Source organism: Hylobates moloch, unplaced genomic scaffold (genome assembly GCF_009828535.3).
Source record: "Hylobates moloch isolate HMO894 unplaced genomic scaffold, HMol_V3 SCAFFOLD_15, whole genome shotgun sequence".
Classification (NCBI taxonomy): domain Eukaryota; kingdom Metazoa; phylum Chordata; class Mammalia; order Primates; family Hylobatidae; genus Hylobates; species Hylobates moloch.
The window spans coordinates 1,850,102-1,866,792 of record NW_026652290.1 but is presented as its reverse complement, the minus strand read 5'-3'; the positions used below and the strand labels follow the sequence as shown (position 1 = coordinate 1,866,792).

The 16,691-nt window shown below is 44.2% G+C and overlaps 1 protein-coding gene and 1 non-coding gene across 13 annotated transcripts in view; both read left to right on the top strand.

Annotated features, from left to right (window-relative positions):
• MFSD11 (major facilitator superfamily domain containing 11) overlaps nucleotides 1-16,691 on the top strand; it is a 132,203-nt gene that overhangs the window by 571 nt on the left and 114,941 nt on the right. For 6 of the 12 annotated variants that reach the window (XR_009210113.1, XR_009210116.1, XR_009210112.1 and 3 more), the window contains exons 1-8: nucleotides 24-642; nucleotides 759-925; nucleotides 1,404-1,459; nucleotides 3,734-3,841; nucleotides 4,745-4,824; nucleotides 4,953-5,049; nucleotides 6,304-6,362; nucleotides 7,553-7,697. Coding sequence is in view for 7 of the 12 variants with exons in the window: in XM_058429027.1 (XP_058285010.1) it covers nucleotides 830-925; nucleotides 1,404-1,459; nucleotides 3,734-3,841; nucleotides 4,745-4,824; nucleotides 4,953-5,049; nucleotides 6,304-6,362; nucleotides 7,553-7,697 (641 nt within the window). In the remaining 5 variants the exon portion in view is untranslated. Of the gene's footprint in view, nucleotides 1-22; nucleotides 643-758; nucleotides 926-1,403; nucleotides 1,460-3,733; nucleotides 3,842-4,704; nucleotides 4,825-4,952; nucleotides 5,050-6,303; nucleotides 6,363-7,552; nucleotides 7,698-16,691 lie in introns of those variants that run through there. The other 6 variants (XM_058429022.1, XM_058429025.1, XM_058429024.1 and 3 more) reach the window with 5 other exon arrangements.
• Nucleotides 16,560-16,665, top strand: LOC116484319 (U6 spliceosomal RNA). Its single transcript, XR_004252502.1, has one exon. It is a non-coding gene; the product is annotated as a U6 spliceosomal RNA (small nuclear RNA).

The following is a 16,691-nucleotide window of genomic DNA, read 5'->3' as shown; positions in this document are numbered from 1 at the left end:
GGAGGGAGGGGGAGCGGAATTAGCGGGCAGTTGGAAAGCCCGCGAAACGCTTTTTCCGCCTGGGAAGCCGGACGATCGCGATTGAGCAAGAGGAAGAGGAGGTGCTCCCCATCTGGGCCCCACCTTTTTTTCATGCCAATACTCCAAGTTCACGCCCCTTTTTTGCTCAGCCCTCAGCCCCGTCTCTGTCTGAAGAGTGCTTCTGCCGTCATTTGCCTCTCCCTGTGACCCCGGCCCCCTCAGACCCCGCCGCGTCGTCTCTCGGCCCCGTGCAGCAGTTCCTGACTGCTCTTCGCCGGAGTCCGCTTCCCAACCCCCTTTCGTCAGAGCCCGAGAGCTCAGTCGGCTCTGCGTCCTGGCGGTGGGGACTCCGCGGAGCGCTTGCGCGTGCCAGGCCACCCGGAACTATCTTTCCCAGCGGGCTGAGCGGCCGGCGCGGCGGCTGCGGTCAGGTGACCCGGTCGCCTGACCGCAGTGAGTCAGGCCGAGAGGGCGGGGCCGCGCCGGTTGCTGCGGCTCGCCCTTGGCCCTTTTAATCCCCTTCGTGGGCCCCTCACCCTGGAGCGGATGCGTTCTTGGGGCTTCTCCGGCGGTTGTGCTCTTCCGCACTCGGATCGCTTCTTAGGAATATCCTAACTGCCGGTGGGAAGAACTTCGCCCTAAACCTGGGATTCCGATCCAGGAACTGGAAGTTGACAGCTTGGCTGCCTGGCTCCTGCATCTGCCTTCTCCACTCACCATCTCATTTCTCTCTCCAGGATTGTCAGTGGCTTCGCTCCGAGGAGAGCTGACTGCCCTGGGCTGCTGCCTCCGGCAGAGCTGAGCCAAAATGTCCCCGGAATCTAAAAAGCTTTTCAACATCATTATTTTAGGAGTTGCCTTTATGTTTATGTTCACTGCCTTTCAAACTTGTGGAAATGTGGCGGTGAGTTGGCATCTGTCTTCCCTCCTTTGAAGTACCCATCATAATGCATTCCAGAAATGAAAATAAACGTTAATTATATCTAATAGCGCGCTTTAATTGCATCTTTTATTTTTCCCACCCAGGCTTCCTCATTTCTTATGATTAGGTTTGATTTCTTGAGTCAGACATTTCTCATGGGGATGTTAAGCCTTATGGTTTAATCTAATTTGATTAGGGGTTTGGATGTTAACCTAGTTATTTTATTTCTTGTCTGTATTAAGCGCTTCCTTAGTACTTGGATGGTTACAGCTGGGTAACCATCCATTGGTTTGCCTTCTGCAGTTCTGTTGTCCTTTTTCTTTTCTCATAATGGACTTCAGTATTAAGTATATTGTGAACTTTTACTTTATTCTCTTGCTGAGTACTTGGAGTCACACTTCCCAAGGGTGGGAGGGAGGCTGCAAAACGTTTTCGTTGATTAGTTTTATCTTCCACACAGCAAACTGTCATCAGGAGCTTAAATAGCACAGATTTTCACGGCAGTGGATATACCAGGTATTGTACCGTATGATTGGTTTTGCTTTATATTTGACAGTAGTTGCTTAAATCTCATCAGAATCACCAGCAATAGAATATTGTGATGGAATAAGTGGTGATTGCATTTTCTCCTCTCGGTACCTAGACTGAGAGAACGTAATAGAATAAAGCTGATGAGTTTAGGTTTCCTGTGGAATTAGACACCAGGTTTGAAATCCTGACTTTACAAGGTATTTATTGCATTGTTGTCTTAGGCAACCGTTTCCATGAGCCCAGTTTCCTAGCTCAGACAATGCATGTAAAGCACTTGGCACAGTGCATGGCATTGAATAAGCACTCTAGTATTGTCATGATTAGAATTCCCAGTCCTAAACAAAAGATGTTGTGATTCTTGAAACATTTGGTCCTTCTGTTTTTGTAATTTTCTGACGATTAATATACGTATGTCAGGAGCTTCTAGATTTTTGTTAAGGTGTTTAGTCCCAATTTTACAGATGGGTAAAATGAAAAGACCTTCACAAGTCACTAGAACCTTGTGATTGGAGCTGAGAATGTAATATGTACAGGTATATATACACAAACAGGTTTTTCTTTTTTTAAAATCAGATTTGTTAATTGACAAATGAAAATTGCCTGTTATTTATTGTGTACAACATGTTTTGAAATATGTGCCATGGAATGGCTACATTGAGCTATAGAAACAGTTTCTTAATTTTTCTAGAGTTAGAGATTGGATCATGGCACCCCCCGGGCCCCCCCCCCACAAACCCGTAACTCATACTTGGTTCTTTTTCCCTATCCTAAGCCTTGTATGTAATATTTGAGAATGAAGGGATGTTACTATTCACTTTTCTAAGTGACTAGTAGCACAGCTTTTTCTACTTTTTTGTCTTCATGTGTATTCTAAAGAACAAAGGCGGCCGGGCGCGGTGGCTCACGCCTGTAATCCCAGCACTTTGGGAGGCGGAAGTGGGCGGATCACGAGGTCAGGAGATCTAGACCATCCTGGCTAACACGGTGAAACCCTGTCTGTACTAAAAGTACAAAAAAAAAAAAAAATTAGCCAGGCGTGGTGGTGGGCGCCTGTAATCCCAGCTACTCAGGAGGCTGAGGCAGGAGAATGGCGTGAACCCGGGACGGGGAGCTTGCAGTGAGCAGAGATTGTGCCGCTGGACTCCAGCCTGGGCAACAGAGCAAGGCTCCGTCTCAAAAAAAACAAAAAACAAATGCAAAAATACATTTGATATTTGAGAGATTCATAAAAGCCAAAGAATAATTTACTTTGGATTTATGAATAGTGTCTAGTAAATGAATTCAGGGCCTTTGAAATGGTTTTAATCACACTTCGTACAAGACATATGTACTAGGGCTGGGTCAATAGTAACTGAGTAATAATGTTCAAGTGAGACCATTAGGTTGAGTTAAATAAATTCTGGTTTAAGCAAGTTGTAGCTCTGTGCTTGTTATTTATAGCAGAGAAATGTCATGAAGCTGCCAGGGTTGTAGGCTAAGTTTGTAAGGCAGATTGGTGGACTAGGGCCTCTGGAGTCATGCAATCCTAGCTCAACATTCACCAGCCACCCAGCTGGACTTTTGGCAAATTACTTAACCCCACTGTATTTCCTTTTTCTTTTCTTTAACATGAGGATAATAACAATATCTTCCTCCTAGTGCTGTTAGGATTAGAGGAGAAAATATGTATAAGGTACTTGGCACAGTTCCTGTTACTATAACTTAGCAGTATGTAAAAAATGTATTGTTGTAGGCAGACTGATCCCAAGGCACAGTTGGTGAGCATCAATATTTTGTACAAATGAAAACTTTTATATGGTATTGAATTTAATGATATAACTGTCATAGCCGGGCGCGGTGGCTCACGCCTGTAATCCCAGCACTTTGGGAGGCCGAGACGGGCGGATCACGAGGTCAGGAGATCGAGACCATCCTGGCTAACACGGTGAAACTCCGTCTCTACTAAAAATACAAAAAATTAGCGGGGCGTGGTGGCAGGCGCCTGTAGTCCCAGCTACTCGGGAGGCTGAGGCAGGAGAATGGCGTGAACCTGGGAGGCGGAGCTTGCAGTGAGCCGAGATTGCGCCACTGCAGTCCAGCCTGGGCGACAGAGCGAGACTCCGCCTCAAAAAAAAAAAAAAAAAAAAAACTATCATAAATTCTGACTAAAGAATATGAGTGTTTATTGTAAAATCTATAAACAAATGGATTTTAAACAGTGGCACAGTATACAAGGGCTTTGTTCTTTTTTTTTTTTCCGTTTGTGTATTATGTGTGCAGCATGGCTATTATCTATGGAGTGTTCTCTGCTTCAAATTTGATTACACCATCAGTGGTTGCCATTGTAGGACCTCAACTCTCTATGTTTGCCAGTGGTTTATTTTACAGGTAAGTAGTGTAATCTTGCACTTATTTAATTAGAACACTTTTCAGGATCTTTCAAGTAGATAGTAAACTTTTCACAATAATTTATAGACTTGGACTGAATAGAATATAGGTGGTATTTTAGGAATTTTGGCTCAGTACTTGTTGCTCAGGGATATCATATTCTAATGTGATAGGATGTATCTATATCTGCTTTTGGTTTACTGTTAATAAAAATAGTATCCAAAAGTCTCTATGAGGGTTGGAAAGAACATTCTATGAAATAATCTTATTTTCTGCCAGTTGACTGAAAATAAGTGGGGATTCAAATGTAATAACTAAATCTTTCTCTGAACTCTGGAGCTATAGTTCCATGATGTGCTAAGCTTTTGTCAAAGAGCACTGCAAACCTGTAAAATGTCTGATTTTACAAATCTGAAATAATAAATTATGCGCCAGGCACAGTGGCTCACACCTGTAAATCCCAACACTTTGGGAGGCCGAGGTATTGCTTGAGCCAAGGATCACTTGGGTCCAGGAGTTCGAGACCAGCCTGGGCAACGTGGTGAAACCCTTGTCTCTACCAAAAATAAAAAAAAAATTAGCCGGGTGTGGTGGCACATGCCTGTAGTCCCAGCTACTTTCAAGGCTGAGGTGGGAGGATGGCTTGAGCCCAGGAGGTGGAGGTTGCAGTGAGCTGTGATGGTGCCACTGCACTCCAGCCTAGGCAATGGAGTGAGACCCTGTCTCAAAAATATTAATTAAGAAATGAGAAAGTTGATTGTGTCCCTTTTTTCAAAACTGGAGCGATGCTTTATAGGTTGAGTTTTAAAAGAAGAGAATGTCAGAACTGATTCCTAGAAGGCATAATTGGCATTCTATTTCAGGTATCGTCTGACTATAATACCTTGACCTGTTATATTTTAGCATGTACATTGCCGTTTTTATCCAGCCTTTCCCATGGTCCTTCTACACAGCCTCTGTTTTCATTGGAATTGCTGCTGCTGGTAAGCATTTTGATTTTTAACTTCTCTGCTTTCTTTTCTGGGGCCTATCTAAGGGTATTATTTATGTGTTTATTATGTAACTCTAAATGAATTTCTTTCCCTTGATAAACTTTTGGGTTGAATTTTAGTGCTTTGGACAGCACAAGGAAACTGCCTGACAATAAATTCGGATGAGCACACCATTGGGAGAAACAGTGGAATTTTCTGGGCACTTCTGCAGTCTAGGTAATTATCCTTTTGAAGTTCAGTCTTTTTCTTTCTTTTTTTTTTTGTCATACCATTTTTTAGGTCTTTGGTTGACAATTTGGATCTTCCATGTTATGTGACTTAAGTTCTAGCTAAATGTGAGATGATTCCAATTTTATAGAATTACTTGTAATGATGGCTGGGTATGGTGGCTCACTAGCTACTCAGGACTATTTATACCAATACTGAATATAGCATACTAACTTTTTTTTTTTTTTTATGAGACAGTGTCTCACACTGTCACCTGGGCTGGAGTGCAATGGCACGATCTCGGCTCACTGCAAACCTCTGCCTCCCGGATTCAAGCAATTCTCCTGCCTTAGCCTCCTGAGTAGCTGGGATTACAGGCGCCCACCACCACACCCAGCTAATTTTTTTTGTATTTTTAGTAGAGACGGAGTTTCACTGTGTTGGCCAGGCTGATCTCGAACTCCTGACCTCGTGATCTGCCTGCCTTGGGCTCCCTGTGTTGGGATTACAGGCGTGAACCACCTTGCCTGGCCTTAACATTTTTCTTAAGAAGAAAGCAAAACAGCTATTCTGCTCTTGACTGTTGGATTTCTGGAATCTCTCCTGAGGAATCACCCTCATGAATCGCGCCTAAAATTTTGGCCTTGACAAGGCTTAACAAATGCAAATGTTACATTTTAAAGGGTTGTATATTAAGAAACTAGTGTGTAAGTGAATGATTCTTTCTTCAGGAAAGTATGCTAAAGACAGTATTTGATTAGATGCAGATAACTAAATCATGGATTTTTATTTTTTTTATTTTATTTTATTTTATTTTATTTTTTGAGACGGAGTCTTGCTCTGTCGCCCAGGCTGGAGTGCAGTGGCGCGATCTCGGCTCACTGCAAGCTCTGCCTCCCGGGTTCCCTATCATGGATTTTTAGAAACAGATTCTTTAAAATTTAGCTTAAGCTTATTTCCAGGGAGTCATTTCCAGAGTTGCAATAAATCACATGTTTCAAAGTGAGTCAATTCTTCTTTGAAGGGTGCCTCTGAATCAGGTTACTGTCACATGGAAGGAGACTGAATTCCATCTGGGGCAGTTAAGTTTATCAGAGTCCAGATGAAGCTGATACTTTTAAATGACCAAGGACAGGTAGATACTTTAAAAGTGATGTCCTTCTGTCTCCCTCTCTTACAACAAATAATGGGAATAATTATTTTTAAAAAACTATAAATATTAAAATAATTTCCCAACATCCTATCCTCCTTTTTCTTCCCCAGCTTGTTCTTTGGAAATCTCTACATATATTTTGCCTGGCAAGGGAAAACTCAGATATCAGGTTTGTTTTATTTGCGTTGCTTTATTCAGATATGTTCAAAGCATTATAGGAGTTATGTAGAAATACCCATTATTGCTTTATTCAAGCATTGTTCTCATGAACCCCGACATCTGAAGTTCTCACAGATTTTAGCTTTTAGTAAGCCTTGTCCTTGGTTTATATTATTATTATTATTTTGAGATGGAGTTTCACTCTTGTTACCCAGGCTGGAATACTATGGTGCCATCTTGGCTCACCACAACCTCCAGCTCCCGGGTTCAAGCAGTTCTCCTGCTTCAGCCTCCCAAGTAGCTGGGATTACAGGCCTGCGCAAGCACGCCCAGCTAATTTTGTATTTTTAGTAGAGACGGGTTTCTCCACGTTGTTCAGGCTGGTCTCAAACTCCTGACCTCAGGTGATCCGCCCTCCTCAGCCTCCCAAATTGCTGGTATTACAGGCCTGAGCCACCCCTCCCAGCCTGGTTTCTTTTTTTTTTTTTTTTTTTTGAGACAGAGTCTCACTCTGTCGACCAGGCTGGAGTGCAGTGGCGCAATCTTGGCTCACTGCAAGCTCTGCCTCCTGGGTTCATGCCATTCTCCTGCCTCAGCCTCCCGAGTAGGTGGGACTACAGGCGCCCACCACCACGCCCGGCTAATTTTTTTGTATTTTTAGTAGAGATGGAGTTTCACTGTGTTAGCCAGGATGGTCTCGATCTCCTGACCTCATGATCTGCCCACCTTGGCCTCTCAAAGTGCTGGGATTACAGGTGTGAGCCACCGCACTCGGCCTGCCTGGTTTCTATTATTAAACTAGGATTATGGTTTATGACTATGCTTTAAGTGGCTTCTCAGGGTCTAAGGGAAGGTTATGCTGTGCACGAGCTTATGAGAATACTGTGCACGAGAATACTGTGCACGAGTATGTGGTTCTCAGAAGACTTCTGAATTCTCAGTTGTTTTCTCTGGACCCTTTGATTAAAAGAAGGCGATTAAGCTCTTGTGCTGTTTTTCTTTGGCTTATTCGTATTTCTCTAACTGAAAGACAAAGGTGAAAGTATCCTATTTGTCTCCTTTTCCTAAGTTTTTACTGATGCATTAAAGTAAAAATGTAACGAGGAAGTGTGTTGACAGTTATAAGCAGCCCTTGTACCATGATACTAATTCTGAAATTGTTTGGTCGATACTATCTTGTTTCTTCTTTTTTCTCCTCAGAGAGTGACCGAAGAACAGTGTTTATTGCCCTAACGGTGATTAGCCTTGTGGGGACAGTTCTGTTCTTTCTCATTCGGAAACCAGATTCTGAAAATGTCCTAGGAGAAGATGAGTCTTCTGATGACCAGGACATGGAAGTCAACGAGTAAGATGTTGGAAACATTCTATTTTATTTTAAAATAGATTTCGAGTAGATCTAGTCTAGAGATTACCAACCTGTTTAGCCCTAACTGATACCCAGTACTCTCTGTAGGTTACCACAGGCAAGAGAAGGAAGAAAATAAAGGAGGAGCTGCGAGGGAGGAAGAAAAAAAAGGTCACCAGAGGAAGGGAGGTGGTGAAAAGGTGCACAGGGCATTTGAGTCTATTCCTGGCCTTGCCACTGATGTGTGTGTGACCCTGGACAGTGGCAGCAATTCCTGTCGTGTCTCCAGGCCTCAGCTTTCTCACTCAATCCATATGTTTTCATGGGCAAGGAAATAGAAGGCAGCGTTGACCTTGGTTACTGTTTCTGTGATCCAGCTCTAAAGTTTTCCTGTTCTTGTGGTGTCAGTGAATGGCAGGGCCAGTGATGGTTGTCACAGATGAACCCTCTTGCACTAACTTAACGTAGGTGGTTTTCCCCAAGAGTAGTCCAAATAGGGGAATGAGTATACAACCCTGTGTTTTGTAAAAATTGTAAATTACCTAAGCACATTTCTGTTGCAGGTGACACTATTTAAGCATGACAGGCTAGTGATCTGCAGTATCATTTAGATTTGAGGAAGGAGAGATGAGAAATTAATCTCTGCCACCCTTGTTTTGCTTTGTTTGTGATACATTGTGAAGATTGCCTTACAGCATTTTATATATTGTTAAAACTTTCACATTGAGCATCCCATGCTGACTTTGTAATCCAGAAAGGGCCTAAAGTTGTCCAGTCAGAGGAGCATTAGATGCTCCAGATTTGCAGTAAGTTTGTGTCAAGCAGAAGCAAGGCAGCGCTTTGGTCTGGATACACTGCCATGCCCTGCTTTCTTGCTCTTTATTGTGCTTCACAGACACTGGGTTTTTTTACAAATTGAAGGCTTGTGGCAACCCTGCATCGAGCAAGTCTTTCTCTCCTGCCACTTTTCCAACAGCGTGTGGTCACTTTGTGTCTCTCTGTCACATTTTGGTAATTCTCACAATACTTCAAACATTTCATTCTTATGACATCTGTTATAATCTTATAACATCTTTTATAAGATGTGATCAGTAATCTTTGATGTTACTATTGCAATTGTTCTGGGGACACTGCAAACCAGATCCATGTAAGGTGGTGAACTTAATTGACAAATGTTGTATGTGTTCCGACTGTTCCACTGCAGGCCATCCCCCATCTCCCTCCCTCTTCTCCTGAGACACAGCAATATTGAAATTAGGCCAGTAAATGACCCTACAATAGCCTCTATGTGTTAAAGTGAAAGGAAGACATGCATGTTATTACATGTTATAACATGCATATTATTTACTTATTTATTTATCTTGAGATGGAGTCTCACTCTGTCACCCAGGCTGGAGTGCAGTGGCATGATCTCGGCTCACTACAACCTCTTCCTCAGCCTCCCAAGTAGCTGTGATTATACAGGCATGCACCACCACACCCAGCTAATGACTAATCAAGAAATGACTAAGCTTAGCAAGGAAGACATGTAGAAAGCTGAGATAGGCTGAAAGCTATGCCTCTTGTGCCAAACAGCCAAGTTGTGAATGCAAAGGAAAAGTTTTTGAAGGGACTCAAAAGAGCTACTCCGGGGAACACCGAATGATAAGAAAGTGAAACAGCCTTATTGCTGATACGGAGAAAGTTTTAGTGGTCTGGATAGAAGATCAAACCAGCCACAACATTCTCTGAAGCCTAATCCAGAGCAAGGCCTTCTCTTCAATTCTGTGAAGGCTCAGAGACGTGAGGAATCTTTAGAAGAAAAATTTGAAGCTAGCAGAGGTTGGTTCGTGAGGGTCAAGGAAAGAAACCATCTCCATGACATAAAAGTGCAAGGTGAAACAGCAAGTGCTGCTGTAGAAGCTGCAGCAAGTTATCCAGAAGATCTGGCTATTATAATTGACAAAGGTAGCTGCACTAAACAACAGGTTTTCAATGTAGACCAAACAGTCTTACATTAAAAGATGCCATCTAGGAATTTTATACCTAGAGAGAAGTTAATGCCTGGCTTTAAATCTTCAAAGAACAGGGCTGACTCTTGTTAGGGGCTAACGCAGCTAATGACTTGAAGTTGAAGCCATTGCTCATTTACCATTCCAGAAACCCTATGACCCTTAAGAATCATGCTAAATCTACTCTGCCTGGGCTCTAGAAATGCAGTGACAAAACCTGGATGGTAGCACATTTGTTTACGGCATGGCTTATTGACTGTTTTAAGCCCACTGTTGAGACCTACTGCTCAGAAGAAAAGGTTCCTCTCAAAATATTACTGCTTATTGACAATGTACCTGATCAGCCAAGTGCTTTGTTGGAGGTGTACAAGGAGATGAATGTTGTTTCCATGCCTTCTAACATTTGTTCTGCAGCCCCTGGATCAAGGAGTAATTTCCTTTTTTTTTTTTTTTTTTTTTTTTTGAGACAGTCTTGCTCTGTCACCCAGGCTGGAGTGCAGTGGCGGGATCTTGGCTCACTGCAACCTCTGCCTCCCGGGTTCAAGAGATTCTCCTGCCTCAGCTTCCTCAGTAACTGGCATTACAGGTTTGCGCCACCATGCCTGGCTAATTTCAACTTTCAAGTCTTATTATTTAAGAAATACATTTCACGAGGATATAGCTGCCATAGATGATGATTCTTCAGATCTAAGCAAAGTAAATTGTAAACCTTTTGAGAAGGAGTCATCATTCTAGGTAGGTCACATTAAGAACATCTGTGCCTGGAGCTGGGTACAGTGGCTCACGCCTGTAATCCCTGCACTTTGGGAGGCTGAGGCAGGTGGATTGTTTGGGCGTAGGAGTTTGAGACCAGACGGGGCAACATGGTGAAACTTTTTTTTTTTTTTTTTTTGAGATGGAGTGTCACTTTGTCACCCAGGCTGGAATGCAATGACATAGTCTTGGCTCACTGCAACCTCTGCCTCCCAGGTTCAAGTGATTCTTCCGCCTCAGCCTCCCGAGTAGCTGGGACTACAGGCGCCTGCCGCCACACCCGGTTAATTTTTGGATTTTTAGCAGAGACGGTGCTTCACTATGTTGGGCAGGCTGGTCTCGAACTCCTGACCTCGTGATCCGCCTGCCTTGGCCTCCCAAAGTGCTGGGATTACAGGCGTGAGCCACCACACCTGGCGAAACATTTTGTTTAAAGCACAAACCAGTAACTGGAGAAGGAGTCTGTGAAGGTAAATACCACAAATTCAGTGAAAACTGACCCCCTATTCAGTCAGCACATGTTTGTTGTTGGGCCTAGAGGACAGATGCCGCCCATCCCTGTTTTCAAGGAACTGCCAAGTTGGGGAGGTGGATAAGGGGTTGTGTAAGTGTGAGCAGGCGTTCTAGAAATACTGCTCAGCTTTTGTAGCATTCTCTCTTCCTGAATTGTCTCCTAAATTTGGAGCTTCTGTGTCTTTGTTCTACAAATAGCACAGACTTGTGGCAGCCCTCTTCTATGCCTGAGGGATATAGGCATGCACAAGACAGATAAGTCCTTGTTCTTACAGGACTTAATTTTAGAGGGGGTGGTAGACAATGCATGTGTAAGAAAATAGCAAAGTGAGTGTTAGGAAGACTGTGAAAGAGGGGGAGAGTTGGGGTAGAGTGGGGGGGAAGGGGGAGAGGTGGGGAGAGGGGAGAGTGGTGGGGATGCAGGGGGAGAGTGGTGGGGAGAGGGGGCTGGAGAGTGGGGTGGCTCCCTGAGACCTGCCTGGTGAGACATGAAGATCAGCGGGTGGCCTTTGCCAAAGCCAGGCAGTGGGAAGGGTGTGGTGGGCTCTGGACTCCAAGAAGGAAGAAGTGGAAGCAGTAGACAGGGTCAGATTATGTAAGCCAAGATAAGGAGGTTTGCGTTTTCTTCTTAGTGTGATTAGAAGCTGTTGAGGGTATAAGTAGAATTCTGTTTTAAAGGTTCCCACCTAAAGGCCTCACAGAAAAAGATTTGAAGACTTGAAAGATTTGAAGAGCTCCAGAGAGATAGCTCTGTCTGTCTTCTGGCTGGGCACAGTGGCTCCTGCCTGTAATCCCAGCACCTTGGGAGGCTGAGGCAAGAAGATCGCTTGAGCCCTGGAGTTTGAAATCAGCCTGGGCAACATAGCAAGACCTAGTCTCTACTTTAAAAAAAAAAAATGAGCCAGGTGTGGTGGTGCATGCCTGTAGTCCCAGCTACTTGAGAGGCCGAGGTGGGGGGAAGAAGCTTCAGCAAAGGGATTCAAGGTTGCAGTGAGCTGTGGTCATGCCGCTGCACTCCAGCATGGGCAACAGAGCAAGACCCTGTCTTAAAAAAAAAAAAAAAAATCTGTCCTCTATCTCAAGTGCGTAATTTGTGTCTCTGAGGACTTATTAGCTGGGTGATCTCTAGGTGTTTCTTCATTGGCAGTTACCTCTATCCTCCTTCTCCCCTCCTCCCTGTATTCTTTCCTTCCTCTCTTCTCCTCTTTCCTCCCTCCATCCTTTCATTTCTTACCTTCCTGCATTCATCCTTTCTTTCCCTTCCCTCTCTCCCACCCTCTCTTCCTCTCTCCCTTCTTTTCTTCCTTCCCCTATATTTGAGGTTCTCTGATATTCCAAACATTGTGCTAAATAAAACAGCAGTTTGTGCGTTCATGGAGCTTACTTTCTAGTTGGTGACAGAGAGAAAAGAAACAGGCAGGTTTTAAAAATAGCTTTATTGAGATATAACTCATACACCGTATAACTCACCCATCTAAAGTATACACTTCAGTGCTTTTTAGTATATTCACAGAGTTGTGCGTCTATCATTGAAACCAGTTTAGAATATTTTATGAATACTTTTATTACCCCCAAAAAGGAGCCACAGGATGGATGTGATGGCCCATGCTTGGCCTGTGGTTCCTTTTCCAGGTAATAAAAATCATAGCACCTTGGGAGGTCGAGACAGGCGGATTACGTGAGCCCAGAAATTTGAGATTAGCCTGAGCAACATGGCGAAACACCATCTGTACCAAAAAAAAATACAAAAATTAATCAGGCATGGTGGCGCATGTCTGTGCTCCCAGCTACTTGAGAGACTGAGGTGAGAGAATCGCTTACGCCCAGGAGGCGGAGGTTGCAGTGAGCCGAGATAATCACACCACCACACTCCAGCCTGGGTGACAGGGAGAGACCCTGTCTCAAAAAAAAAAAAAAGAAGGAACAATGTATGCTGCAGCCGACCTCGATATGGTTCTTTAAATAAAAAAATAAAGCAGGCTGGGCACGGTAGCTTACACCTGTAATTCCAGCACTTTGGGAGGCCGAGGTGGGCGGATCTCGAGGTCAGGGGATTGAGACCATCCTGGCCAACATGGTGAAACTCCGTCTCTACTAAAAATACAAAAATTAGCCTGGTGTGGTGGCACATGCCTGTAATCCCAGCTACTCAGGAGGCTGAGGTAGGAGAATTGCTTGAACCAGGGAGTCGGAGGTTGCAGTGAGCCAAAATTGCGCCACAGCACTCTAGCTTGGGTGATAGAGTGAGACTGTCTCAAAAAAAAAAAAAAAAAAAAAGCAGAGAAGCAATAGAGAAATATGAGGGTGGAGGGTGGAAGGGGAGCTGTTGCAGTTATAGAGTTGGGCAGGCTGAGAAAGTAACATTTAAGTCAGGGCCTGAAAGAGGTGAGCCAGGTGTGGCTTTTACCTGGAGTGGGATGGTAAGCCATTGGAGGGTTCGAGAGAGGACTGACAGTGATCTAACTTAAATGGTAGACAACTCACTGAATTAAATTTGAAGTGATTTGCAGCTGAATTATTGTATTTTAGTGGTCCGTAGAGTATAAATCAGTTAATTGGGGCCTGAAGGGTAAAATATTGGAATCCTGCATGGGACCCTATCCAAGTATAAAATGAGGGTACTACCAATTAATGGCGTCTAAATAGTATTTGCTTCCAGGGAAGGCATGAGTTTTATGATGAGGAAAAAAGTTTTCTTGCTGGTTAGAGCACACTATTGTTTTGTGTGTTAGTAATTTTTTTTTTTTTTTGAGACAGAGTCTCACTCTGTCGCCTAGGCTGGAGTGCAGTGGCGTGAACTCGGCTCACTGCAAGCTCCGCCTCCCAGGTTCACGCCATTCTCCTGTCTCAGCCTCCTGAGTAGCTGGGACTACAGGTGCCCGCCACATGCCCGGCTAATTTTTTGTATTTTTAGTAGAGACTGAGTTTCACCTTGTTAGCCAGGATGGTCTCGATCTCCTGACCTCATGATCCGTCCGCCTCCGCCTCCCAAAGTGCTGGGGATTACAGGCACAAGCCACCGCGCCTGGCTGTGTTTTAGTAATTTTTTAACTTAATTGGCTCACCATTAGATTCCTTTTATTTCTTAAGTTAACAAAATCTTCTTTACATTACTTTTTTTGGTAAAAATGCCATTTAGAGATACAGGAGTAGACTTGGCTGTTAGGATAGGAAATGTAATCTTTTTTTTTTCTTTTGATACGGAGTCTCGCTCTCTCCCCAGGCTGGAGTGCAGTGACATGATCTAGGTTCACTGCAACCTCCGCCTCCCATGTTCAAGTGATTCTCCTGCCTCGGCCTCCCAGGTAGCTGAGATTACAGGCACCTGCCACGCCCGGCTAATTTTTGTATTTTTAGTAGAGATGGGGTTTCACCATGTTGGCCAGGCTGGTCTCAAATTCCTTACCTCAAGTGGTCCACCCGCCTTGGCCTCCCAGAGTGCTGGGATTACAGGCGAGAAACGTAATCTTTCAAAAATCTTTTGGCTGGGCGCGGTGTCTCACACCTGTAATCCCAGCACTTTGGGAGGCCGAGGCGGGCAGATCACAAGGTCAAGAGATCGAGACTATCCTGGCTAACATGGTGGAAACCCCGTCTCCCCTACAAATACAAAAAAATTAGGTGGGCGTAGTTGCGGGCGCCTGTAGTCCCAGCAACTTGGGAGGCTGAGGCAGGAGAATGGCGTGAACCCGGGAGGCGGAGATTGCAGTGAGCCAAGATCGCGCCACTGCACTCCAGCCTGGGTGACAGAGCAAGACATCGTCTCAAGAAAAAAAAAAAAAATCTTTCTAGGATGGGTGTGGTGGTTCACACCTGTAATCCCAACACTTTGGGAGGCTGAAGTCAGAGGATCACTGAGCCCAGAGTTCCAGACCAGCCTGGCAACCTCGTGGAACCCTATCTCTGCAAAAATTTAAAAATTAGCCAGGCATGGTGGTGCATGCCTGTAGTCCCAGTTACTCGGGAGGCTGAGGCAGGAGGATCACTTGAGCCCAGGAAGTCAAGGCTACACTGAGCCATGATTGTGCCAGTGCATTCCAGCCTGATGACAGAGCAAAACTTGGTCTCAAAAAAAAAAAAAAAAAGGAAAAGAAAAATCTTTAAAAATTAAGGAAAAAATATTTTTTAAAAACTTTCTTATAATCTTATTAACAATTATGCTTAACTTGCATCATCTTATTTAATTCCCACGGGTAAGTCGTAGCCATCCCTATTTGATGAATGAGGAAATAATACTTGGAGAAATGAAGTCACTCGTCTAAAATCACACAACTAATTAGTGGCAAAGCCAGGCCTCTGACTCCAAATCCCTTGTTTCAACCAGTAGATCATTGTGCGTCCCAGCCATGTCACAAGGAGGGCATTCATGGTTCTGAAGAGTGTTATTGAATATGATTCTAGTATAATTAAAAACTTATTTCTCCAGCCGGGCACGGTGGCTCACGCCTGTAATCCCACCACTTTGGGAGGCCGAGGCGGGCAGATCACGAGGTCAGGAGATCGAGACCATCCTGGCTAACACGGTGAAACCCCGTCTCTACTAAAAATACAAAAAATTAGCCGGGCATGGTGGCAGGCGCCTGTAGTCCCAGCTACTTGGGAGGCTGAGGCAGGAGAATGGCGTGAACCCAGGAGGTGGAGCTTGCAGTGGGCCGAGATCGTGCCACTGCACTCCAGCCTGGGCAACAGAGCGAGACTCCGTCTAAAAAAAGAAAAAAAACTTATTTCTCCAAAGGAATCATAGAAGGAAATGTCTGCTTTATGAAAATTGCAGATGAATGAAGGCACATGGTATCAATAAGAACTCTGCCATCCTCAGTATTATAGCTTAGGCGTGTTGTTGCTCAGTCCTCAGACAGCTGCAGTTGCTCTGTATATCACCTTATATAACCCACTTCCGTTTCCTATTGAAGAGAAAATGAGACATAGGATGTACAATGATCTAATGTTAGGCACTTCCTTGACTTCATCAATCTTCGTGGATGAATAAGAAAAATAACGTTTTAAGCTTTGGAGCATGATTTCAAGCACTCAGTAGTGTTTCGGCAGTAGTCTTAGTAAACTGGAAAAGTCAGGGATTTTTTTTTTTGTTTTTTGAGATGGAATCTTGCTCTGTTGCCCAGGCTGGAGTGCAGTGGCGTGATCTCGGTTCACTGCAACCTCCGCCTCCCGGGTTCAAGCGATTCTCATGTCGGCCTCCTGAGTAGCTGGGATTACAGGGGTGCACCACCACACCCTGCTACATTTTTTTGTATTTTTAGTAGAGATAGAGTTTCGCCATGTTGGCCAGGCTGATCTGAAACTCCTGACCTCAAGTAATCTGCCCTCAAGTGATCAGCCCGTCTTGGCCTCCCAAAGTGCTGGGATTCCAGGCGTAAGCCACTGCACCCTGCCCAAGTCTGTGATTTGACCTGCCTTGTATGGATAAATGAAATTGCAGGTTACAATGAAGACCCACCTCTCTCAGCAGGGCAGGAGATAGGCATGAATCCTTGCCTTGGTAATGTTCCGAAGGTAAATATTAGTATAGATTTTAAAATACCCTTCCCTTTTAAAATCTGAGATTTGATGCCATTGTTGGTATAGAAACATATATAAAAATCTTGTGCTCACTTCGGCAGCACAAATACTAAAATTGGAACAATACAGAGATTAGCATGGCCACTGCGCACAAGGATGACATGCAAATTCGTGAAGCATTCCATATTTAAAAAAAAAAAAATCTTGTCACATGTTG